The sequence below is a fragment of the Zophobas morio genome, unplaced genomic scaffold (genome assembly GCF_036711695.1).
Source record: "Zophobas morio isolate AGI-343-1 ecotype UQ-CSIRO unplaced genomic scaffold, CSIRO_AGI_Zmor_V1 ptg000018l, whole genome shotgun sequence".
NCBI classification, from domain to species: domain Eukaryota; kingdom Metazoa; phylum Arthropoda; class Insecta; order Coleoptera; family Tenebrionidae; genus Zophobas; species Zophobas morio.
In genome coordinates, this window is record NW_026972123.1 from 4,052,742 (window position 1) to 4,079,957 (window position 27,216).

At 30.6% G+C, this 27,216-nt stretch overlaps 1 protein-coding gene across 3 annotated transcripts in view; it reads right to left on the minus strand.

The window, feature by feature from the left end:
• The window catches only part of LOC135130828 (extracellular sulfatase SULF-1 homolog), a 186,806-nt gene that overhangs the window by 112,762 nt on the left and 46,828 nt on the right, over window positions 1-27,216 (minus strand). For all 3 annotated transcript variants that reach the window (XM_064058257.1, XM_064058255.1, XM_064058256.1), the window contains exon 2: window positions 1,215-1,711. In XM_064058257.1, the coding sequence (XP_063914327.1) occupies window positions 1,215-1,644 (430 nt within the window). In that variant the 5' untranslated portion in view covers window positions 1,645-1,711. The remainder of the gene's footprint in view (window positions 1-1,214; window positions 1,712-27,216) is intronic.

Here is a 27,216-nt window from a genome sequence, read left to right on the forward strand (position 1 = left end):
GTAAAAATTGCTATATTTCAATTGGCAATTTTAAAGAACGACAGAAATTTTCGAAGAAACGAAGCCAAAAATGACTTCTGCTTGTCGAAATCTACAAGAAAATATCTAGCTAACTTTCGAAAATGGTTGAAGAATGGTCGAAAATATCAAAAGTGTCAAAATTAGTCATATCTAATAAAATGCTAGCCCCGCCCACCCGCCCTCTATTTTTTTGGAAAATATGTCATTTGCCAAAAACAGTCTTATCTTATCAAGTACTAGCCCCGCCCACCCGCCCTCTATTTCCTTGGAAGGTATGTCACTTGCCAAAATCAGTTTTATCTTAACAAGTACTAACCCCGCCCACTATATTTCAATTGATGATTCTGAAAGAACAGAAATTTTCGAAAAAAAAAAGTGTCAAAATCACTCATTTCTTATAAAATGCTAGCCCCGCCCACCCGCCCTCTATTTCCTTGGAAGGTATGTCACTTGCCAAAATCAGTTTTATCTTAACAAGTACTAACCCCGCCCGCTATATTTCAATTGATGATTCTGAAAGAACAGAAATTTTCGAAAAAAAAAGTATCAAAATCACTCATTTCTTATAAAATGCTAGCCCCGCCCACCCGCCCTCTATTTTCTTGGCAGATATATCATCTGCCAAAAACAGTATTATCTTATCAAGTCCTAGTCCCGCTCACCCGCCCTCTATTTTCTTGAAAGGTATATCATTTGCCAAAATCACTTTTATTTTAGCAAGTACTAACCCCGACGACCCAGTCTTCTCATACTAAGGACTAATTTTATTTCTGTTCAGTATAATTAAGATCATTCATTTCATTGAAACCGGATAAAATTAATCACTGAAATGAAGATAGGGTGGGTGGGCGGGGCTAATATGTTCTCTTATGGGCAGGGAGTGCAAACTAATAGAATTTAGGATGTAAAAAAAAGTAAAAATAACACGCTATTCGTAAATTTTTTGTTATATGTACTACTTGCTACTGGAACTGTAAAAAATTTTTAATTATTTTTTTTAGACTCTTGAAACCCCCGTACATAACGTACTAAAGAGTTAATCCACCCATTTTCCAAACACCCGCCATAGAAATTAAAAATATTGGCGATTCTTGTACATTAAAATTTTTAAGTGACGTCACTGCGCGAACAGGTTTTCTTTTGAATAGCAATAGTATCACACCTTACAATTATTATTATTGTATTTCCCTCACCTGTCCTGTATCCCGCGTTGGACAGGTATGTGGCGAAGGACCTTGTCTCGTACGTGGCCTGCCACTGCGTGCTCGAGCAGTTGTCGTTGTTGGTGTAGACGTTGTGATTGTGCACGTACATCCCCGTCAGCAGCGAGGACCGCGAGGGGCAGCACATGGGCGTCGTGACGTAGGCGTGCCGGAACTGCGCCCCCTTGTCCCTCAGCTCCGCCAGCGTGTTGGGCATGAAGTTGAGCGAGCCCAGCTCGACGTCCTGGTCGTCGGTCAGGATGAGGACGATGTTGTGCTTTTTGCGTTCGCGCGAGGGCGCCGACGGCGCGAACACGGCGCTCTTTCGTTGCTTGCTTCGTTGGGCGAAGACGTCGGCGGCGGCCGTCGACAGGGACAGGGTCGCCAGGACGAGGATGATGGAGGCGGCGGCGCTGACCATGGCACTGCTGGCTTGGGGGCACTGGTTCGGAAGAAGGCGGTTACATGGTCGGGGCTGGTTAGACCATCTGGAAGAGAGAATACTATTTAAACTTTTCGTATAACAAGTTTCAACAATGTTAATACCGGGTGATTTTTACTTCCCGAGCGTAAGCAAAGGAAGTATTGTAATCGAGTCCGTCGGCCGACTCTCTACTTTTACGTTTTCTCGATCTTTCATGACCCCTAGAAGACGAAGAAATAGGTCTCCCATTTCCGTCTGTCTGTCAGTCTGTCCGTCTGTCCGTCCGTCTGTCTGTCCGTCTACCGTCCCGGATTTTTATTAGACAGATAATCTCCGAAAGTACTCGACCGATTGTTGTGAAATTTTGTACTTATATTAAGAATATCATGTAGATGGTAAAACGCTAACCAAAATTTGTCTAATCATCCCCACCACTAATGCGATGACGTCACTTCAAAATTGTACATAGTAAATGGGTTTTCAATTGTATAAAATAACATAATCCTACACATGTAGTTTACAACTCTGAATCGACTTTTCACCCGAAACGTCCAGATTTTTGGAAAAAAAATCAAAATTATAAAACAACATTTTGAAATTTAATTTTTAATCTGCTAACCAGAATGCTTTGAAATGTTGCAGATGTTTTAAGGCTATAAAGAGCATCATAAATCTTTAGTCAAAAAATATTTGCTTATCCCCTCCAAAAACTTGATGACGTCAGCTCAAAAGTTTGTGGAATAAATCATATCTAAAATGTACAAAATATGATGAGTCTGTACTTGTGATCTATCACTCCATTCATATTTTTTGGATTTGCATATACAGGGTGACTCAAAAAAATTAATGAATGCGTAAATATATTTGATTGATTTAATCAGGAACTACAAAACCGAATGCTCTGAAATCTTGCAGATGTTTTAAGGTCATAAAGAGCATAATAAATGTTTAGTCAAAATATATTTGCTTATCCCCTCCAAAAACTTGATGACGTCAGCTCAAAAGTTTGTGGAATAAATCATATCTAAAATGTACAAAATATGATGAGTCTGTACTTGTGATCTATCACTCCATTCATATTTTTTGGATTTGCATATACAGGGTGACTCAAAAAAATTAATGAATGCGTAAATATATTTTATTGATTTAATCAGGAACTACAAAACCGAATGCTCTGAAATCTTGCAGATGTTTTAAGGTCATAAAGAGCATAATAAATGTTTAGTCAAAATATATTTGCTTATCCCCTCCAAAAACTTGATGACGTCAGCTCGAAAGTTTGCCGAATAAATCTTATCTAAACTGTACAAAATATGATGAGTCTGTACTTGTAATTTATCACTCCATTCATATTTTTTGGATTTGCATATACAGGGTGACTCAAAAAAATTAATGAAGCGTAAATTTATTTTTTTGATTTAATCATGAACCGCAAAACCGAATGCTTTGAAATCTTGCAGATGTTTTAAGGTTATAAAGAGCATAATAAATGTTTAGTCAAAATACATTTGCTTATCCCCTCCAAAAACTTGATGACGTCAGCTCAAAAGTTTGTGGAATAAATCATATCTAAAATGTACAAAATATGATGAGTCTGTACTTGTGATCTATCACTCCATTCATATTTTTTGGATTTGCATATACAGGGTGACTCAAAAAAATTAATGAATGCGTAAATATATTTGATTGATTTAATCAGGAACTACAAAACCGAATGCTCTGAAATCTTGCAGATGTTTTAAGGTCATAAAGAGCATAATAAATGTTTAGTCAAAATATATTTGCTTATCCCCTCCAAAAACTTGATGACGTCAGCTCAAAAGTTTGTGGAATAAATCATATCTAAAATGTACAAAATATGATGAGTCTGTACTTGTGATCTATCACTCCATTCATATTTTTTGGATTTGCATATACAGGGTGACTCAAAAAAATTAATGAATGCGTAAATATATTTTATTAATTTAATCAGGAACTACAAAACCGAATGCTCTGAAATCTTGCAGATGTTTTAAGGTCATAAAGAGCATAATAAATGTTTAGTCAAAATATATTTGCTTATCCCCTCCAAAAACTTGATGACGTCAGCTCGAAAGTTTGCCGAATAAATCTTATCTAAACTGTACAAAATATGATGAGTCTGTACTTGTAATTTATCACTCCATTCATATTTTTTGGATTTGCATATACAGGGTGACTCAAAAAAATTAATGAAGCGTAAATTTATTTTTTTGATTTAATCATGAACCGCAAAACCGAATGCTTTAAAATCTTGCAGATGTTTTAAGGTTATAAAGAGCATAATAAATGTTTAGTCAAAATACATTTGCTTATCCCCTCCAAAAAATTGATGACGTCAGCTCGAAAGTTTGCCGAATAAATCATATCTAAAATGAACAAAATATGATGAGTCTGTACTTGTGATCTATCACTCCATTCATATTTTTTGGATTTGCATATACAGGGTGACTCAAAAAAATTAATGAATGCGTAAATTTATTTTACTGATTTACTCAGAAACAACAAAACCGAATTCTTTGAAATCCACTGCGAAAAAAAAAACATAATAGGCATGCAGTCGTCACGTTTCCGACAGCGAGGGAAGTACTGTCGAAACTCTTTAGACCAATTTTTTCGATTTGCATATACAGAGTGACTCAAAAAAATTAATGAACGCATAAATTTATTTTATTGATTTAATCAGGAACTACAAAACCGAATGCTTTGAAATCTTGCAGATGTTTTAAGGTTATAAAGAGCATAATAAATTTTTAGTCAAAATATATTTGGTTATCTTCTACAAAAAACTGATGACGTCAGCTCAAAAGTTTGCCGAATAAATCGTATCTAAAATGTACAAAATATGATGAGTCTGTACTTGTGATTTATCATTCCATTCATATTTTTGGATTTGCATATGCAGGGTGACTCAAAAAAATTAATGAAGGCGTGAATTTATTTTATCGATTTAATCAGGAATTACAAAACCGAATGCTTTGAAATCTTGGGAATATTTTAAAGTTATTATAAGCATGGTAAACTTTTGTTCAAAATGTATTTGTTCGTCCCTCCTAAAAAAATTGATGACGTCACCCTTAAATTTTGCTGAATAAATCCTATCTAAAATGCAAAAAATATGATGAGTTTGTACTTGTGATTTATCATTCCATTCATATTTTTTAGATTTTCTTAAGAGGTGGTTCAAAAAAATTAATGAAGTCAATTTATTTTATTGATTAAATTAAAGGCAACACTTATTATTAGTATTACACCCCAACCAACCCAATTTGGTAGACACAAAATTTGTTAAAGGAAAAACTCGGTTGAAACATAAGGGTAGCACGCTTATTTACATCGACTTTAACATTACAGACCTGCATTTGTTTTATGCGTTCACTTGGTTCCGCGAATGTGAAATAGACATGTTTATAATCAACCAATTGTGAATTTCACCGTCAAGAATTAAAATAAAACCCAATGTTTTATATAATAAGCGGAAGTCGAAGCAATAAAACCGATGGTCGTTTTGTTTACAGTTTCTCTGTTTGACTCTCACGTATGCTGTTACGCCTGTCATCTTAAATTAAGAATGTTTATACATACACGATTTTCAGTTGCCTCTGATACGTATACGTGAGTAAATTGTTTCGTTATTTTATTGATTATTACAAATCAATATTCAAAACGACCCAATTCATTTTCCCGAAAATTTGAGAATATAATAATTTTATTCTTAGTATTACACTACATCTATCCCAACTGATATACGTGTCCTTGCAAAAATGTTGATGACGTCATCGCAATTTTTTTTTAAATTCCCACTACAAAAATGTAATGAGAAAAAAAACAATAGGCATGTAGTCGTCAAGTTTCCGACAGCGAGGGAAGTACTGTCTAAACTCTTTAGACCAATTTTTTTGATATGTGACAGAACAAGCGAAACGAAAGCTAAGCATAGTTTACGTTGTTAAGACGCAATATTATAGAAACACTTTGTCGATAACTTTTTGCTGTTCGTAAGTACCATTACTATTACGTCTGTATGATCTAAACATTTCATCCACATATTATCCGCAATTTGTTGAACTTGGGAAATTTATTACACCCAAATCTTTATTCGACGTTTTTCCGACACTTTTATCGACATTTACTTTGGCTACACCCCAAGCTATTTCGATTGGATTGAAATGGCAGTGATAAGGCGGAAGCCTTAACCAAAACTTCCGGGTCATATGCTTTTGCTAATTCTTCGACAACATATAAAGTATGCATACTCTTGGAATATTGCTTTGCTAAATTTAGTAGCTCAGCTTTAAGAAACTGACTTTCAAATATAATACTTGAGTGCCAACCACCGAGTAATTTAATGTTTAGTCTACGATCCTGTTGGAACTCTATTGGCTTTTCTAGAATGGTAAGAGGCATTGGCCAGAATTATAATTATAATTTTGTTTCACTTACTCAACCCCAAAATTACATTTTCACGCGTATTAAAACATCTGGTGAGATAGATTATAAATTTTGGAATCTTCAATTTTTTAATGCTTGGATTTCTCATGCTTTCGATTTTTCAATTTCTCGCTATTAGATTTTTTCAGTTATTCAGTTTATCGAATTTTCAATTCTTCGTTTTCTGGAGATTTCTGTTTCGATTTTTCGATTATTCAATTTCCCGATTTTTCAAATCACATTTCTGATTTTTAAAATCATAGATTCCTCAATTTTTCAATATTTTAATTTGTCATTCTTTCAATTTTTCAATTTTTGGCATTCCTAAGTTTCCGATTTTTCGGTTAATCAACTTTTCAACTTTTCGATTTTTCAAGTTCTCATTGTTCAATTTCTCGCTTTCTCGATTTCTCAATTTTCGAGTTTTTCAATTCCTCACTTTCCGGATTTTCCAATTTTTAATTTTTTTACTTTCCAATTTTTAATTTTATAATTTCTCAGGTTTTTTAAATTTTCACCTTTGATTTTTCAATTTTTTGATGTTTCGATTTCTCGATCTTTCGATTTTTCAACTTCTCGGTACTAGATTTTTTTCAATTTTTCAGTTTATCGAGTTTTCAATTCTTCGATTTCTCGAGATTGTTCAATTTCCCAATTTTTCGGTTTATCGATTTTAAGCTCTTTCAATTTTAAAATTTTTGGATTTTTTGACTTCCCGATTTTCGGTTACTCGATCTTTTTATGTGTTGATTTCTCGATGTTCCGCTTTTTTAATTTTTCCATTTGCCCAATTTTTCGAGAACTCAGTTTGTAGCTTTTTAAATTTCTCAATTTCTTGTTTTTTTATTTCTCAGTATTTCGGTTTTTCTCCATTTCTGAAATTTTATATTTTTCCATTCTTCAATTTTTCGATTTTTTAAATTTTAGATTTTTCGATTTTTTTTTTCTTGATGTTTCGATTTTTTTTCCATTTCCCAATTTTTCGAAAACTCAGTTTGAAGATTTTTCAATTTCTCAATTTCTTATTTTTTTATTTCTCAGTATTTCGGTTTTCCTCGATTATTGAAATTTTATATTGTTCCATTCTTAAATTTTTCGATTTTTTAAATTTTAGGTTTTTCGATTTTTTGATGTTTCAAACGCTCGATCTACCGATTTTTCGATTTTTTGGTTTTCAAGTTCTTAGATTTTTAAAGCTTTTTATTTTTCAATTTTGCGGTTTTTTAATTTTTCCATCTTTAATTTTTCATTCTTCCAATTTTTCCAAGTTTCCGATTTTTCGATTAATCAAGTTTCCGATTTCTCGATTTTTCAACTTTCCGATGTTAGATTTATCCAGTTTTTTGAATTAAAATTTTTCAATATTTCAATTATTAATTTTTCGATTTCGGGCTATTTCAATTTCTGAATTTTTCGATTTTTCGACTTCTCGATTTTGCGTTTTCTCAATCTTTCCAGGTTTTGATTTCTCGATGTTTCGATTTTTTTCCATTTCCCAATTTTTCAAGAACTCAATTTGAAGATTTTTCAATTTCTTGCTTTCTTGTTTTTTTTTTTTTTGTTTTTTCAGTTTATCGATCTTTCCCGACTTCTAAAATTTTACATTTTTCAATTCTTCAATTTTTGATATTTTGATTTTTCGATTTTTAAAATTGTAGATTTTTCGATTTTTTGGTGTTTCGATCGCCCGAAACTTTCGATTTTTCGACTTTTTGGATGTCGATTTTTTGGTTTTCAAGTTCTTAGGTTTTTAAAGCTTTTTATTTTTCAATTTTTCGGTTCTTTAATTTTTCATTCTTCCAATTTTTCCAAGTTTCCGATTTTTCGATTAATTAAGTTTCCGATTTCTCGATTTTTTCAACTTTCCGATGTTAGATTTATCCAGTTTTTTGTATTAAAATTTCAATTATTAATTTTTCGATTCCGGGCTATTTCAATTTCTGAATTTTTCGATTTCTCAATGTTTCGATTTTTTATTTTTTCCATTTCTCAATTTTTCGAAAACCCAGTTTGAAGATTTTTCAATTTCTTCATTTCTTGTTTTTTTTTATTTTTCAGTTTTTCAGTTTTTCCCGATTTCTGTTACATCTTTCGATCTGTCAATTTTTCCATATTTTGATTTTTCGGTTTTTAAAATCTTAGATTTTTCGATTTTTTGGTGTTTCGATCGCTCAATCTTCCAATCTTTCTACATTTTGCATTTTGATTTTTTGATTTTTAAATTCTTCGGTTTTTAAAGCTTTTGGTTTTTCAATTTTTCAATTTTTGGCGTTCCTAAGTTTCCGATTTTTCGGTTAATCAATTTTTCAACTTCTCGATTTTTCGATTTTTTCACGTTCAATTTCTCGCTTTCTCGATTTCTCAATTTTTGAGTTTTTCAATTCCTCAATTTTCAGATTTTCCAATTTTTAAATTTTTTTACTTTCCAATTTTTAATTTCAAAATTTCTCAGGTTTTTGATGTTTCAATTATTCCATTTTTTAAATTTTCAACTTCGATTTTTCGATTTCTCAATTTTTCGATATTTCAGTTTTGGGATTTTTCAATTTTCCGATTTTTTCGATTTTTCAGTTCTTCGATTTTTCTATTTGTCAATTTTTCGAATTTTTAATTCTTCGATTTATCGAGATTTCGATTTTTAAAACATTTGATTTTTCAATTTTTCTAAATTTCCGATTTTCATTAATCAATTTTTCGATTTCTCGATTTTTCTACTTTTTGATGTTCGTTTTCTGGACTTCCCGATTTCTCTATTTTTTAATTTTTCAATTCTTCAATTTTTCAATTTTCCAATATTTCAACTTTTCAATTTCTCAGGTTTTTGATTTTTCAATTTTTCGATTTTCTTAATTTCCGATTTTCAGACTTTGCGATTCCTCGATTTCTCAATTCTTCAATGTCTCAGTTTTAGGATTTTTCAATTTTTCGATTTATCGATTTATTTTTTCAATATTTCGACTTTCTAGATTTTTAATTTTTCGGTTTTTTCGATTTTGTTCAGTTCTTGAATTTTTCTATTTGGCAAATTTTCCAATTGTTAAATTTCAAATTTTTCAATGTTTTGATTTTTTTGATTTATCAATTTATCGAGAACTCGATGTATGTCTCGATTTCTCGATAAATTCGGTAAAAGAACTTCCCGATCTATCGATTTTTTTTAATTTAAATTTTTCAAATATGATTTTTTTTTTGGGCTCTTTAAGTTCCTAGACTTCTCCATTTTTCGATTTCTCGGTTTTTCTGATTTTACGACTTCTCGATTTTTCAATTTTTCTAAAACTCAGTTTGGGGATTTTTCAATTTATCGAATTCTTAGTTTTTGATTTTTTGGTCTTTCGGTTTTTCAATTTTTCGATTTCTTAAATTTTATCCTTTTGATTTTTCGGTCTTCCGATTTTTAACTTCACGATTCCCCGATTTCTCAATTTTTCAGTGTGTCAGTTTTGGGATTTTTCAATTTTTCGGTATTTCAATTTTGGGATTTTTCAATATTTCGACTTTCTAGATTTTTCGATTTTAAATTTTTCGTTTTTTCGGTGTCTCGATTTCTCTATTTTCAATCTTTCGATTCTTCAATTTTTCGATATTTTATTACTATGTTTTTTTTTATTTCAAATTTCAGACCCTGGACTTTTCTATTTTTATTTCTCGAATTCTTAATTTTTGATTTTTCAGTTTTTCGGTTTTTCAATTTTTCGAATTTACCATTTTTTGACGTATCGATTTCTCGGTCTTTAAATTTTTTAACATTCCGATCTTCTAATTTTTCAAGTTTTCGATTTCTCAGTTTTTCAACATTTCAGTTTTGGGAATTTTTCAATTCTTGGTTTTTTTAAATGGATCGATTTTTAAAATTTTAGATTTTCCGATTTTTCTCTATTTTTGAGTTTTTCAATTCTTCAATTTTTCAATTTTCCAATATTTCAACTTTTTCATTTCTCAGGTTTTTGATTTTTCAATTTTTCAATTTTTTTAATTTCCGATTTTCAGACTCGATTTCTCAATTCTTTGATATCTCAGTTTTGGGATTTTTCAATTTTTCGTTTTATCGATTTATCGATTTATTTTTTCAATATTTCGACTTCCTAGATTTTTAGATTTTAAATTTCGGTTTTTCGGTGTTTCTATATTTCAATTTTTTCGATTTTTTTCAGTTCTTGGATTTTTCTATTTGTCAAATTTTCTAATTGTTGAATTTTAAATTTTTCAATGTTTTGATTTTTTTTTTTTTTGATTCATCAATTTATCGAGTTCTCAAAGTGTTTCAATTTCTCGATTGTTCAACTTCCCGATCTATCGATTTTTTTTTTAATTCAAATTTTTCAAATGATTTTTTTGAGCTCTTGAAGTTTCTAGACTTCTCAATTTTTCGAAAACTCAGTTTGGGAATTTTTCAATTTATCGAATAATTAATTTTTGATTTTTCGGATTTTCGGTTTTTCAATTTTTCGATATTCCAATTTTTAGACTTCGCGATTCCTCGATTTCTCAATTTTTCAATGTGTCAGTTTTGGGTTTTTCGATTTTAAATTTTTCGGTTTTTCGGTGTCTCGATTTCTCTATTTTTCAATCTTTCGATTCTTCAATTTTTCGATATTTTATTTTTTCATTTTTTTTTTTAATTTCAAATTTCAGTCCCTGGACTTTTCTATTTTTATTTCTCGAATTCTTATTTTTTTACATTCCTTCGAAAGCATTTTTTTAAATATATTTTTCAATATATTGTAGTGTTCTTTGTTTAATTTGTGTGTATTCAAAATTAACAGATTATGGTCAAACACCAACGGAAAATCGGATAAAGCGTATTAGGGTAAACTCTGCTTGTCAAAAATGTCAAGTTAACTTGATCAGTTTGAATCACCCTGTAGCTACTAAAAAAATAATTTATATTCCACGTGTTTTGCGAGACCGGCCAACCAGTTAATCGCAATGATTTATCCCGAAGTGAACCCATAAACCGCAGCACAATCCGTTCTAGCTTAAAGCAAATAAAACTTCTTCGCTTTCCCATATATCTTTCCCTTTTATCTTCCCTCACCTCTAACCCTTCCCCCGACAACCGTTACAAGTGCAAACTCGCGACTGCATCTGACATTTCGTGACCGAGCAAGAGGATCTCCGTGCCTTCACCTCGGCACGAACAATTCCGAGCAAAAACCCCGGAGCCTTGAAATTCCCGTTCGATCAACCCCGATGGAATCGTCGCCCCGCGAGCCGACGCCGCTTGACTTTTCACACATTCATCGTCCGCGACGCAACTGCAGGTTAACGAGCCAACAAAAGGCTCAACGAGCCTATTTTCTACAAACAATTATCGTGTTTACGAGCACTCGAATGCCATTAGGCTCTTTAAGCTTAAACGCGGCCGGTATGGGTATTTCTGGCCCGGGGCGCATTTTCCGGAAGTGCGCTGCCTAGCAAATTGGGGCGCTAAGTGTCTGGGTACACAAAGTCCGGTATTTTTCCCGCGCCGAGTCGATTATCTGCGGTATGTCGGACTTGTTAGCATTATCTGGGAACGGGTCTAATCCCGACGTGTTTTTCTTAGATAATGGTGGGTGGTCGCCATTAGGGGGCTTTTATGGGAGAGAGGCGAGGGGCAAGGGGACGCGCCAGTAAACAGGGAAACGTGGGATTTAAAGGGAGATGCGACGGTTTGGGGGTATCTGGTAAGATGGGTTAGCTAAATCGGAATGGGGTGACGAGTTCTTCAGTCCTTAAAAGAACACGAGACTACAATATAAGAATATACAGAACATAAAAATTGCCAAAAACCATTTAGATACAACTGTTTTCACCGCTTTCTACCGACCTTTCTTTTCATTTCAAATCCACAAACTCCAAGATTCTTCCTTCATCTGCCGAACCGACAACATCAAAATAAATACGCCAAAACGCAAACATTCCAAAAGTCACACCCGATTTTTAAGTTTCTTAATTTTTAATTTTTCGATTTTTCAATTTTTCGTTTCAATTTTTCAAGTCTTGCCTTTTTTATTTTCCCGATTTTTTAATTTTCATTTTCTCGATTTCATGTCACAATTTTTCGTTTTTTCATTTCCTTTATTATTTCTGAAACTACCCACTTTAAACTTGCTTGTTACGAACTTTTCTTATTGCAAAACGAGAAAACAGAGAGAACACTTGTTTTTATATAAATTTTCAATTAGGAATAAAATGGATTTTTGGCCAATGACTATCTTAAAACTTTTCTGGTTAACCCAAATTTGTTTTCGGTAAAAGCCAACAAAAATTTTTTCTGTTTCCAACTAACAAAAAAAAAGTCGTCTAGTAGAACCATGGAATTTATTTAAATTGGCATTGCAGCTTTTATTTGACAGTTATTTCACCATAAATTCCAAACCGAACAACGAATGAGTTGGTGCTGCCAACATAAATCTTTAAGATTAAATTTCAATGCTTGCCAGACTACTTTTTTTTTAATCATACGTATAGTATAAACTTTGCCTTGAAAACCAAAAGTGGTAAATTCGAAAAATTGAAAAACCGAAAAACTGAAAAATTAAAAAATAAGAATTTGAGAAATAAAAATAGAAAAGTCCAGGGACTGAAATTTGAAATAAAAAAAAATGAAAATATCGAAAAATTGAAGAATTGAAAGATTGAAAAATAGAGAAATCGGGACACCGAAAAACCGAAAAATTTAAAATCGAAAAATCCCAAAACTTGACACTTTGAAAAATTGAGAAATCGAGGAGTCATGAAGTCTAAAAAAAAATCGGAAGATCGAAAAATTGATAAATCAAAAATATAAAATTTAAGAAATCGAAAAATTGAAAAACCGAAAGACCGAAAAATCAAAAACTAAGAATTCGATAAATTAAAAATTCTCCAAACTGAGTTTTCGAAAAATTGAAAAATCGAGAAGTCGCAAAATTAGAAAAACCGAGAAATCGAAAAATTGAGAAGTCTAGAAACTTAAAGAGCTCAAAATCAAAAAATTCACATTTGAAAAATTTTAATTAAAAAAAATCGATTAGATAGTTCTTTTATCGAATTTATCGAGAAATCGAGACATACGTCGAGATCTCGATAAATTGATAAATCAAAAAAAAAATCAAAACATTGAAAAATGTAAAATTTAACAATTAGAAAATTCGTCAAATAGAAAAATTCAAGAACTGAAAGAAATCGAAAATACCGAAAAATTTAAAATCTAAATATCTAGAAAGTCGAAATATTGAAAAAATAAATCGATAAATCGAAAAATTGAATTATCCTGAAACTGAAACATTGAAGAATTGAGAAATCGAGGAATCACAAGGTCTGAAAATCGGAAATTAAGAAAATCGAAAAATTGAAAAGTCAAAAACCTGAGAAATTGAAAAGTTGAAATATTGGAAAATTGAAAAATTGAAGAATTGAAAAACTCAAAAATGGATAAATCGGGAGGTTCAGAAATCACACATTGAAAAGTCGAAAAATCGAGAAATCGAAAAACTGATTAATGAAAAATCGGAAACTTAGAAAAATTGAAAAACCAAAAGCTTTAAAAATTGAAATGTCGATAAATCGAAGAATTAAAAATTCGAAAAATTGACAAATAGAAAAATCGAAGAACTGAAAAATCGAGAAATCGAAGTTGAAAATTTAAAAAATCGAATAATTGAAACATCAAAAACCTGAGAAATCATAAAATTAAAAATTGGAAAGTAAAATAATTTAAAAATTGGAAAATCTGAAAATTGAGGAATTGAAAAACCCAAAAATTGAGAAATCGAGAAGGCGAGAAATTGAACGTGGAAAAGTCCAAAAATCGAGAAGTTGAAAAATTGATTAACCGAAAAATCGGAAACTTAGGAACGCCAAAAATTGAAAAATCGAAAAACCAAAAGCTTTAAAAATCGAAGAATTTAAAAATCAAAAAATCAAAATCCAAACAAAAAATCGAAAAATCTAAAATTTTAAAAACCAAAATCAAAATATGGAAAAATTGACAAATCGAAAGATGTAACAACAGAAACTGGGAAAAACTGAAAAATCAAAAAAACAAGAAATCAAGAAATTGAAAAATCTTCAAACTGAGTTTTCGAAAAACTGAGAAATGGAAAAAATAAATAATCGAAACATCCAGAAATCAAAACCTGAAAAGATAGAGAAAACGCAAAATCGAGAAGTCGAAAAATCGAAAAACTCAGAAATTGAAATACTCCGGAATCGAAAAATTCATAATTGAACAATTGAAAAATTTTAATTCAAAAAATTGGATAAATCTAACATCGAAAAGTTGAAAAATCGAGAAATCGGAAACTTGATTCATCGAAAAATCGGACACTTGTAAAAATTGGAAGAATGAAAAATTAAAGATAGAAAAATTGAAAAATAAAAAGGTTTAAAAATTTAAGAACTTGAAAACCAAAAAAAAGAAATCCAAAAAGTCGAAAAATCGAAAGATCGAGCAATCGAAACACCAAAAAATCGAAAAATCTAAATTTTTAAAAATCAAGCAAAGGTTTAGTTGTGATCACATTGCAACCATTTATCTGTCGTACTACTGTTAAATATGTAGGAGTAATTTGTATGTTAATTATTTTCAAAACATCACATTTTGGACGTGTGTTTTTAAAAACATTAAAACTGAGAGTGGACGTGGAACGGGTCAAAAAAAAACAAATTCCAGATAAAGACGAAAAATCGAAAATGTAAAATTTAAAAAATATCTGGACAATTCCAAAAAGTGAAAAAATCGAGAAATCGAAAAATAGAAAAGTTCAAAAATGGGAAAATTAAAAAAATTAAGGAATGGAAGAAACGAAAAGTAAAAAATTGACAATTTCAAGAATCGATCGAACAATTCAAAAATTGAGAAATCGGAAACTAAAAATTGGGAATACGAAAAGTCGGAAAAACCAAAAATGGAGAACTCGACAATAATGAAGTTGAAAAATCCAAAAATTGAAAAATTGAAGTCTAAAAATCGAAAAATGGAAAACTGCAAAAATCAAGAACTCGAAAAAGACGAAAAACACAAAACAAAAAATTGATAATCAAACAATTGAGAAGTCGCATATATATTTGAAAAATTGAAAAATAAAAATATCGAAAGCGGAAAAATTCAAAAATTGGGAAATTGAAATTGCGTCGAAAAACGGAAAAATTGAGAATCAATCGGTAAACCTAAAAATCGAAAAATCAGAAAATCCAAAAATAAAAAAACACAAAAATCAAAAATCGAAGTCTAAAATATTTTAAAACTCTTGAAAAATTTAAAAACTCAAGTCCAAAAATCGAGAAATTGGAAAAGTCGGAAAACCCAAAATCGAAAATTTGAAAAATTGATCGAATGGTCGAAAAATTGAAAAGTCTAAAAATCGAGAAACGAAAAATAAAAAAATTGAGAAAATAAATATCGGAAAATCCAAAAATCGAAAAGATGAAAAATCCAAAGATCGATTCGAAGTCAGATCGAGGATTCCATGTCAGAAAATCCACAACTCGAGATATCGAAAATTTGAAAAATCCAACATAGGAATATCAAACATTCCAAAAATTCAAGTCAAAAAAAAACAAAAATTGGAAAGTCGAAAAATCGAAAAATGGAGAACTGCCAAAATTAATAAATTTTTATTTCTTGTTCCCGACTTTGAAAAACACGATCTTTAAACAACCTGTGAAACGCCGTCAAATCGAGGGTTTAATTCTTGTTGACATAACATAATCTAGCTTTCCAACAAAGTGAATTGCGCACTAAATTCATTAAAATTCCACACACAATAGTCGAAAAATTACTCCTTTCTGGCTTAACAGTTATTTTAAATCACACATTGTTATGAAAATATTTTTTGTGTCCCAGCAGAAGCTGTATTCTTATTACTAACTTATTACACAAAATGTGTAAATAATGAAAATGCGCAAACCTTACATAACAATCCGCTTGTGTAATCATTATTATTTATTACCTGTTTACACATAATTGGCTTTTGCAAAGATATGGGTTCGTAAATCCGTACTTAATAATACTCATAAACAGCAATTTTTCTACGTTGTGTATTCTTGGCTCGGTTAATCTGTCATCGTCACTCAAGCATTAAAAGGGGAGGAGAGCCAGTCTAGATTGTAAATAGACGCAACCCCGAAGAGTTGTAATGTCAACGTAGCAATTTATTATAGGGTATTTGTAAAAAGGGGAGGAGTAAGGATCCCAAATTGTTGGTAGTGAACCATCTGCCGAGGCTAGAAGTCGGTTATTAAAAGAACTGCTAACTGAATTAGAGCTTTATGGACGTTTATGTTATAGTCAATTGTGGTCGGCGAACCGTATTATCAACACGAATGATAATTAATTGTCTAATCGTTACCTACCGGTTTCGTGCTCCTCACGTTCGCAATTACTTCGCGAGTATTTTTTAAAGACATAATTACACCATTTCTAAACTTTATAATTGGAAATAAATATTTTTTAAATTTTCCGTAATTATCTTATATAAGAAATATACAAGGCATTGCTTTCGACGATCATCTGCGTCCTTGCAACGAGCACGTAACTATGATGTAAATTACCCATTTTCCCCGTCGAGTACCCGCCGATTTTTCTTATTGCTCGCTCTCGTCCATTTTTTCCACTCGACTGCCATCTCAGGAAAGTAACTCTCGAGAAGTCGCTCATTACGTCTTTTAAAAGCTTCATAATGACGGACATTACGCGCTAAGGTCGTTGCTCGGTACTTGTCATCGGGCGGATCCACTGATGCATAATGCATGTAATAAAACCGAATTAAAGCGCAAGTAGTCGTAAGATTTTCTCTACAAAAAGTTGAAAAGTGTGCGGTCCGACAATGCGCCGCTGGACCTGGGGCAAGGTATGCAGACAGACGGTTGCAAGATATGCAGCGTCCGTCTGTTCTCTTGTCTGCGGTTTCAGAATATCGCACGACTCGTAAATCTACGTAATACATGGCTGGATTTGGGGCTTCGGCGGTCAGTGGCGGCACGGAGGACGGGAGTAATAGATGGGGCTGGTGAGTCAGAACGTGCATTAGTGGATATCGGCTTGATTGAATAAACATTCGTCTTAATTTGGTTTGCTGGTTCGGTTTGAGTTTTTTCTTGGATTGTTCGTTCAGGGTCAATTCGATTGAAATGAGTGGAGGAGAAATTGGAACAAGTTGTTTATCGTGCCGGTGGGTTCGACTTCGAGAATAGTACTACATTACGACTGTTACGAGGTGCTTGAGGATTAGTTCATTAGAGGCCGGTGGATATGGTAAAGTGCACGGTTCTACTTGTACGACGCTATTTGTAGTCGAGGCAGCCGTGGAACTGAATACGTCTTGTTTTGTTTCTGTGCCGTTAGATGTCGCTGAGCACAGTCAGAACACAGGGTTTCTATAAATGATTATCGGGTTGAAAACGTGCCGCCTCTCAATTTTGAACTTTACTAAATGCCCAAGGGCGCATTAAAAATAAAACTAATTATTTACAATAAAAAGAAACAAATTTATTGCGGTTAAACATCACAGTAAATGTTGAAAATGATCATCATTTTGTTCCCTCTCTTTCTACTTAAACTATCTGAAAGGTGTATTCCTTTCCAAGAGAAAAAATCCACGTGAAGGAAATCAGAAAAATCAACGCTACTTTTAATTTTAAATTCTATATTTTATATTTTATTCTACCAGAAATTGTACATGTGTTTTTATGTAAAGTATCCATATGTGTAACAATTAATTTTCTATTCTTATATTTGGACAATTGCTGATGATGGATGTTAAATATTCGAAACACGTCGCGCTGTAAATAGACATAGGAAACAAGACAAGTGCGATTTTTGTTTTCTGATAACCTCTATAAAATTAAAATCAGTGGCGTAAAGAACACTTCTTGTTTCTTCAGTTTTTCGATGTTTTGACGTTTAAATTTTTCTATCTTAAAATTTAACAATTTCTCGATTTAAATTCGCCGAGTTTTTAATTTTTCGGTTCTTTAATTTTTCATTTCTTGCAATTCTCGATTTTTCAATTTTTTGTTTTTTGAATCCCGATTTTTCAATTTTGCGTTTCTTCAATTTTACGATAATGTAACTCTTCGAGTTTTCATTTTAAAATTCTTCAGTTTTTTGATTTTTGAACTTTTGGATGCTTCAATGTTTAGATTTTGCCACTTTTCGATTTGCAGTTTCACAAGTTTTCAGTTTCTTCAGTTCTTGGATTTGCACTTTTTCGATTTTTCAATTTTTCAAATTTTTAGTTTTTCGATTTTTCAACCTTTCAACAATCGTAAAATTGAAACATCAATAACGAAATTACAAAAAAGCATAAAATGACAGCTTTGAAAAATCTATAAACTGGAAATCAAGAACTTGAAAATTGTAGAAACGAAAAATTGAAAAATCGAAAGATTGAGAAACTTGAAAATCCAAAAAAGAAATATTGAAAACTAAAGAAATCGGAAAATCGGATAATTGAGAAATCCAAAAACTGCAAAATTTCAAAAATTTAACTTCAACTGCCAAAAAATTTCAAGAAAATTGGAATAACTGGACATAGTACACAACTTACTTTTTTTTTATAGAACACCCTATATATTTTTACCATTAACTTCTGTCTAGGTTTTATTACCAGTTTTTTTTTTTATTCCTATGCGATGTTGCCATTTTTTGAATTTTTTTTAGTATTGCAAGGATTCACAAACTAAATCGCAGTGGCGTTATTTTTAGAATATATATATTTTTACAAACACCTTGTATGTGGAAATTTAATCTCATTTAATTTTCCATTTCTTCAAATTTCGATTATTCATTTTTTTGTTTTTTGAATTCCGATTTTTTCAATTTTGCGTTTCTTGAAATTCTCGATTTTTCAATTTTTCAGTTTTCCATTTTTTTTTGTTTCTTCAATTTTGCGATAATGTAACTGTTCGAGTTTTCATTTTAAAATTTTGGATGCTTCAATTTTAGATTTTGCCACTTTTCGATCTGCAATTTCACGAGTTTTCAGTTTCTTCAGTTCTTGGATTTGCAATTTTTCGATTTTTCAAGTTTTCCAATTTTTAGTTTTTTATATTTTTCAACCTTTCTTACCAAAAAATGGAAGAATTGCAAAATTGTAAAATTGAAACATCAAAAATGAAATTAGAAAAAAGGATAAAACGACAGGTTGAAAAATCTATAAACTGGAAATCAAGAACTTGAAAATTGAAGAAATGAAAAATTGAAAAATCGAAAGGTTGAGAAACTTGAAAATCCAAAAAAGAAATATTGAAAATGAAAGAAATCGGAAAATCGGACAACTGAGAAATCCAAAAACTGCAAAATTTCAAAAATTTAAAAATTGGAAAATCGAAGACCATTAATAATACTTGCTAAGATAACACTTATTTTGGCAAATGACATATTCTCTAAGAAAATAGAGGGTGGGTGGGCGGGGCAAGTACTTGCTAAGATAAGACTGATTTTGACAAATGAAATACCCTCTAAAAAAATAAAGGGCGGGTGGGGGGGCTAGCACTTGCTAAGATAAGACTGATGTTGGCAAATCACATATCCTCTAAGAAAATAGAGGGCGGGTGGGCGGGGCTAGTTCTTGCTAAGATAGGACTGATTTTGGCAAATGATATACCTTCTAAGAAAATAGAGGGTGGGTGGGCGGGACTAGTACTTGCTAAGATGAGACTGATTTTAGCAAATCATATACCTACTAAGAAAATAGAGGGTGGGTGGGCGGGGCTACTACTTGCTAAGATAACAGTGATTTTGGCAAATCATATACCTTCTAAGAAAATAAAGGGTGGGTGGGCGGGGCTAGTTTTTGCTAAGGTAAGACTGATGTTGGCAAAAGAAAATAAGAAAATAGAGGGCGGGTCTTCCATTTGAAAATTGTTAAGTTTTAGATTTTTTTCATAAAAACTTCGTATATGAAATTTGATTTAGTTGATACCACAACTAAGCGCTTACCTTTATTTACCTTTTCAGAAAATATTGTAAGACAGACTTTAAAAACAACCCTCAAAGTGATTTCTTGTGAACCCTTCAACTGCCAAAAATTTCAAGAAAATTGGAATAACTGGACATAGTACAAAACTTAGTTTTTTTTTATAGAACACCTATATATTTTTCCAAATTCTTCTTAACCTATTTCTAGATTTTATTACCAGTTTTTTTTTATTCCTATGCGATGTTGCCATTTTTTTTAATTTTTTTAGTATTGGAAGGATTCACAAACTCAATCGCAGTATGTGGAAATTTAATCTCATTTGTACCACAACATATCTCCTTGCGACTTTTTTGTAAAGTCTTCCATAGCTAAAAAATTTTAAGAAAATATGTAGAAATGTATAGGTTGTTCCATTTGAAAAACTAAATTATGTTACATCCTAGAAGCAGAACACTCTCTATATCTGAAAATAAGTTAATTGTTATGATCCTTAAAGTAGCGTACAAAGTTTAACTAATTTTTCTACTTCTAATAATAATTAATGAGTCTGTATCTGTATTGTACATGTATACAGTTTATTAAATTTTTTAACATTCCGATTTTCCCATTTTTCAAGTTTTCGATTTCTCAGTATTTCAACATTTCAGTTTTGGGAATTTTTCAATTCTTGGTTTTTTTAATTGATCGATTTTTTAAATTTTAGATTTTCCGATTTTTCTCTATTTTTGAGTTTTTCGATTCTTCAATTTTTCAATTTTCCAATACATATTTCAACTTTTCCATTTCGCAGGTTTTTGATTTTTCAATTTTTCGATTTTTTTAATTTCCGATTTTCAGAGTCGATTTCTCAATTCTTCAATATCTCAGTTTTGGGATTTTTCAATTTTTCGTTTTATCGATTTTTCGATTTATTTTTTCAAATTTTTTCAGTTATTGGATTTTTCTATTTGTCAAATTTTCTAATTGTTAAATTTTAAATTTTTCAATGTTTTGATTTTTTTTCATTCTTCCAATTTTTCCAAGTTTCCGATTTTTCGATTAATCAAGTTTTCGATTTCCCGATTTTCGATTTTCCGATGTTAGATTTATCCAATTTTTTTAATTAAAATTTTTCAATTGTTCAATTATTAATTTTTCGATTCCGGGCTATTTCGATTTCTGAATTTTTCGATTTTTCGACTTCTCGATTTTGCATTTTCTCGATCTTTTCAGGTTTTAATTTCTGGATGTTTCGATTATTTATTTTTTCCATTTCTCAATTTTTCGAAAACTCAGTTTGAAGATTTTTCAATTTCTTGATTTCTTGTTTTTTTGATTTTTCAGTTTTTCCCGATTTCTGTTGTTACATCTTTCGATTTGTCAATTTTTCCATATTTTGATTTTTCGGTTTTTAAAATTTTAGATTTTTCGATTTTTTGGTGTTTCGATCGTTCGATCTTCCAATCTTTGGACATTTTGGATTTTGATTTTTTTTGATTTTTAAATTCTTCGATTTTTGAAACTTTTGGTTTTTCAATTTTTCAATTTTTGGCGTTCCTAAGTTTCCGATTTTTCGGTTAATCAATTTTTCAACTTCTCGATTTTTCGACTTTTCCACGTTCAATTTCTCGCCTTCTCGATTTCTCAATTTTTGAGTTTTTCAATTCCTCAATTTTCAGATTTTCCAATTTTTATTTTTTTTTACTTTTCAATTTTTAATTTTAGGATTTCTCAGGTTTTTGATATTTCAGTTTTGGGATTTTTCAATATTCCGATTTTTTCGATTTTTTCAATTGTAGATTTTACGTTTTCTCGATTTTTCAGTTCTTCGATTTTTCTATTTATCAATTTTTCGAATTTTTAATTCTTCGATTTATCGACATTTCGATTTTTAAAGCTTTTTAGTTTTTCAATTTTTCTAAGTTTCCGATTTTTCATTAATCAATTTTTCGATTTCTCGATTTTTCGACTTTTCGATGCTAGATTTCTCCATTTTTGCGTTTTTCAATTCTTTTTTTTTTTTGCAATTTTCCAATATTTCAACTTTTCAATTTCTCAAGTTTTTGATTTTTCAATTTCTCAGGTTTTTCATTTTTCAATTTTTCGATTTTCTTAATTTCCGATTTTCAGACTTTGTGATTCCTCGATTTCTAAATTCTTCAATGTCTCAGTTTTAGGATTTTTCAGTTTTTCGACTTATCGATTTATTTTTTCAATATTTCGACTTTCTAGATTTTTAGATTTTTAATTTTTCGGTTTTTCGATTTTTTTCAGTTCTTGAATTTTTCTATTTGACAAATTTTTTAATTGTTACATTTTAAATTTTGCAATGTTTTTTTTTTGATTTATGATAAATTCGATAAAAGAACTTCCCGATCTATCGATTTTTTTTTAATTTAAATTTTTCAAATATGATTTTTTTGATTTTGGGCTCTTTAAGTTTCTAGACTTCTCAATTTTTCGATTTCTCGGTTTTTCTGATTTTGCGACTTCTCGATTTTTCAATTTTTCGAAAACTCAGTTGGGGGATTTTTCAATTTATCGAATTCTTAGTTTTTAATTTTTCGGTCTTTCGGTTTTTCAATTTTTGGATTTCTTAAATTTTATATTTTTGATTTATCAATTTTTCGATCTACCGATTTTTGGACTTCACGATTCCTCGATTTCTCAATTTTTCAATGTCAGTTTTTGGGATTTTTCGATTTTAAATTTTTCGGTGTCTCGATTTCTGTATTTTTCAATCTTTCGATTCTTCAAATTTTCGATATTTTATTTTTTAATTTTTTTTTTAACTTCAAATTTTAGTCTCTGGACTTTTCTATTTTTATTTCTTGAATTTTTATTTTTTAATTTTTCAGTGTTTCGGTTTTTCAATTTTTCGAATTTACCATTTTTTGATGTATCGATTTTTCGATCTTTAAATTTTTTAACATTCCGATCTTTCCATTTTTCAAGTTTTCGATTTCTCATTTGATGTTATATACATACATCCTTTGACAGTTTACCATTTTGGAAAAATGTTGATGTGTGGTTGTAGGCACTTTTGGTTTTCAAACAAAGTTTATACTATACGTATGATTAAAAAAAATCGTCTGACAATAAACATTGAAATTTAATTTTAAAAGAATTATGTTGGCAACACCAACTCATTCCTTGTTCGATTTGGAAATTATGGTGAAATAATTCTCAAATAAAAGCTGCAATGCCAATATGACTATTTTAAAAATAAATTTCATGGTTTACTAGACGACTTTTTTTCCGGTACTTGGAAACAAGATATTTTTGTTAACTTTTACCGAAACTAAATTTGGGTTAACCAGGAAAGTTTTAAGGTAGTTATTGAGCGAAAATACATTTTATTCCTATTTGAAAATTTATATAAAAACAAGTGTTCTTTCTGATTTCTCATTTTGAAAAACTTTAAAAATAAAAAAAAATTTAAACGAAAAATTGAAAAATCGAAAAATGAAAAATTGTAAAACTGAAGAATAAACAATTAAAGTAGAAAAAACGAAAAATTGGAAAACCGAAACAATGAAAAATGGAAAAATGGGAAAGTTAAAAAATAACGAATATAAAGAAAACAAAACTTACGATATCACAAAATTGTTAAATAAAAGTTAAATAAATTCAGATTTTTTGAAAAATCTGTGATAAATCACAATTAACGAGTCATAATATTTTGTATATTTCATGAAGAACATATTTGGTAAAATTTTGAGATGACGTCATCAAGGATTTACCATGATTACGACAACCTTACAAAATTTACAACATTTCAGAGCGTCCGGTCTTGCAGTTTCAAAATTTAATTGCAAAATGTTATACAATTTTGATTTTTTCCAAAAATTTTCCAAAAAAAAGATTTCATCATCGCAGCCATAGTTATAATTCACTTTCTTTTGGTGATGAAGTGATCCTATTGTTTGCGGAAATGTTTATCCAAATTTTGGTTAGCGTTTTATCACCTACATGATATTCCTAATACACGTAGAATTTGACAACAATCGGTCCAATAGTTTCGGAGATTATCTGTCTAATAAAAATTCGGACATACGGCAGACAGAAAGACAGACAGACAGACAGAAACTATTGTAAATTGTTCTGTAAAAAAATTAATTGTGATAATTTATTATGAAGATAAGGTAACCCTGCATATATTTTTTTGGAAGCTTAAGTAATTAATGTCAAAGTTAACTTGATGAATTTTGTTAATGAACTCCCGTTATAAAGTCACCAGTTTTTTCAATAAATAACCAAATTTTAGCTTCCGCAGATGTTTGGCTACCAACAATTTGGAATCCTCACTCCTCCCCTTTTTACAAATACCCTATAATAAATTGCTATATTGACATTACAACTCTTTGGGGTCGTGTCTATTTACAATCTGGAACGACTCTCCGCCCCTTGAATGCTTGAGTGGCGATGACAAATTAACCGTGCCAAGAATACACAACGTAGAAAACTACTATGTATGAGCATTAGATTTACGAACCCATATCTTTGCGAAAGTCAATTATCTGTAAACGGGTAATAAATAATCACGATTAGTCGAGTGCGTTCCTGTGTATGAGTTACGCATTTTCACTATTTATTTTAATTTTATGTAGCAAAAACGCAGCTTCCGTTGTACTTGGTTACAATCTAGACACAAAAAAGAAGTTTGGTTTAAAATAACACAACCGGCTTTTTTGGTGAATTAAATTCGGCTACTGTCGTCCCATTACTTGATGAAATTAAGATGTTGAAACAAGAAGTTCACGACCTAAAGGAGAGTAACAAGATCTGATAAGGCTTCTGTCAAATAATAAGTTCACTGGAGAACCGTTTCAACGGCAGTCCTGGAATAGGATAATTCGTTCGAAGAGCAGCAAATTGATGATCAAACAGTACAACAAAAACAATATCGAATTTCCTGGATTTTAATTATAGTGATGCTATTTAAATTGGGAGGTTCATGTTAATCAGACACTAAAAAAGTATCAAACAAACTGTACCTAACCACATATTACGTAAGTTTGTCAATATTGTTTCACAAAATGTTATTATTACCGCTTATTTTGTGTGATTCATAGTGTAATCCGTTAAGGTATTTTTATTTGGGGAAACGCAAAAAAGTGTTTTCGTTTTAAAGGAAATGCGTCAAAGTCAACCCAGGACTAGGATGTCCTGCATGTTTTAGGAAATTATGCTAAATTTTGTTGATATTTCTTTACTTCACCAATTTTTGTTCGTTCTCACTTTTTTCATAGTTTCAAGATCTCGTTTCTTTAAATTTTTTCAATTTTGCAGTTTTTTGTATTTCCAATTTTCTTATTTTTTATATTTGTAAGTTTTGATTTCTCACTTTTTAATTTTTTGTTTCTTCAATTTTTCGTTTTTTCACTTTCAGAAATAAATTTTTTCTTTGATCTGCAAAGTGGGATTTATGAACTTGCTGTTGACACTGAAGTTTCTGTTGCAGTTGCTGTTACCTCTGACGTTGCTTTTAGAGTTGAAAATGTAGCCCCGCCCACCCACCCTATCTCAATTGTGATGATTTTTTTTATTCGTCGTGAGCCAAGGGGGCGGAACTCAACTGCAAACTCCTTATTTCGTAGACCTAGGGGAGGAGCCTAATTTCAAAGTCCGTGTTTCCTTACAAAAATGTAACATTTTAGACGTGTTTTAAGTTTCTAAGGGGCTTATGTTTCGTCTTTTTTTTCTTAATATATATATATATAGTTTTCTTCAAAATCCAAAAATTGACGAAACGAAAAATTGACGAGTCGAATTGAAAAATTCAAAATTTGGTTAAAATCTGAAAATATGAAAAGTATAACTCCAAAAATCGCAAATCGAAGAACCGAAGAAAGGAAATTGAGAAATTGAATAAACAGAAAATGATATTGTTTAAAAATTGCAATAAATGAAGAAACAAAAAATTAAAAAATCGAAAAATTAAAAACCGCAAAACTGAAAAATTGAAAGAAAACGACGAACGAAATTAAAAATAGAGGAATTGAAAAATTGTAAAATTAGAGAATCTAAAAATTGCAAAATCCTAAAATGAAGGAACGAAAATTGACAAATCGAATTGAAAAATTCAAAAATTGAAAACATGAAAATTGAAAACTCAAAAAATTGCAAATCGAAGAATTGAAGAAAGGAAAAATTGAAAAATTGTAGAAACGAAAATTTGAAATCAAAAATTTGAGAAACGAAAAATTGAAAAATGGAAAAATGAAAAGTCCAAAAACTGAAGAATTGAGAAATGAAGACTCCTAAAAATTGAGAAACCGAAAAATTCGAAAAATTAAAAAAAAACGAGAAACTGCGAAATCCTGAAATTGAAGAAACGAAAAAATGACAAGTCGAATTGAAAGATTCAAAATTTGAAAAATCTGAAAATTTAACAACCTAAACTCCAAAAATTGCAAATCGATGAAAGATCGAAAAATTTAAAACCGCAAAACTGAAAAATTAAAAAAAAACACCTTGAATTAAAATATCTAGGAACTGAAAAATTAAGAAAGTAAAAACAGAGAAATTGAAAAATCCTAAAATGAAGAAACGAAAAATTGACAAATCAAAGTGAAAAATTCAAAAGTTGAAAATTTGAAAATTAAAAACTCGAAGAATTGCAAATCGAAGTATTGAAGAAAGGACAACTTGAAACATCCATAACCAAAAAAGAAAAAAAAAATATTGAAAAATTGAAAATTTGTGAAATTGTGAAATAAATTGTGAAATAAATAAATGTCGGAAATTAGCAAAATTGAAAAATTAAAAAATCGAAGAATTAAAAATTGAAAACATTCCAAAATTGGAATATTTTAAGTTGAAAAGTCGAAAAATTAAAATGGTAAAATAAAAAAATTGCAAATCGAAGAATTTAACATTTTAAGCAAGTTTTGAGTTTCTTGTTCTCAAAAGACGACTACGTATATTAGAAAAACAGCAGAATATAAGGCCCGCCCACCCGCCCTATCTCAATTGTGATGAATTTTTCTCTACAAGACTTTACCATGTACGACATGTTTTTAATTTCTTGAAAGAAATAAGTGCTTTTGCAGTTAAGCTCGGCCCCCTTGGTTCACGGCGAATAAAAAGAATCATCACAATTGAGACAGGTCGGGTGGGCGGGCTTACTTTTGCCTTATTGTTTTAATATATTATATATCCTTTCACAGCACGAAACTTAAAAAAATGTTTAAAATGGAAAAATTGGAAATATCGATTTTCCAATTGGGCTCCGCCCCATAATTTG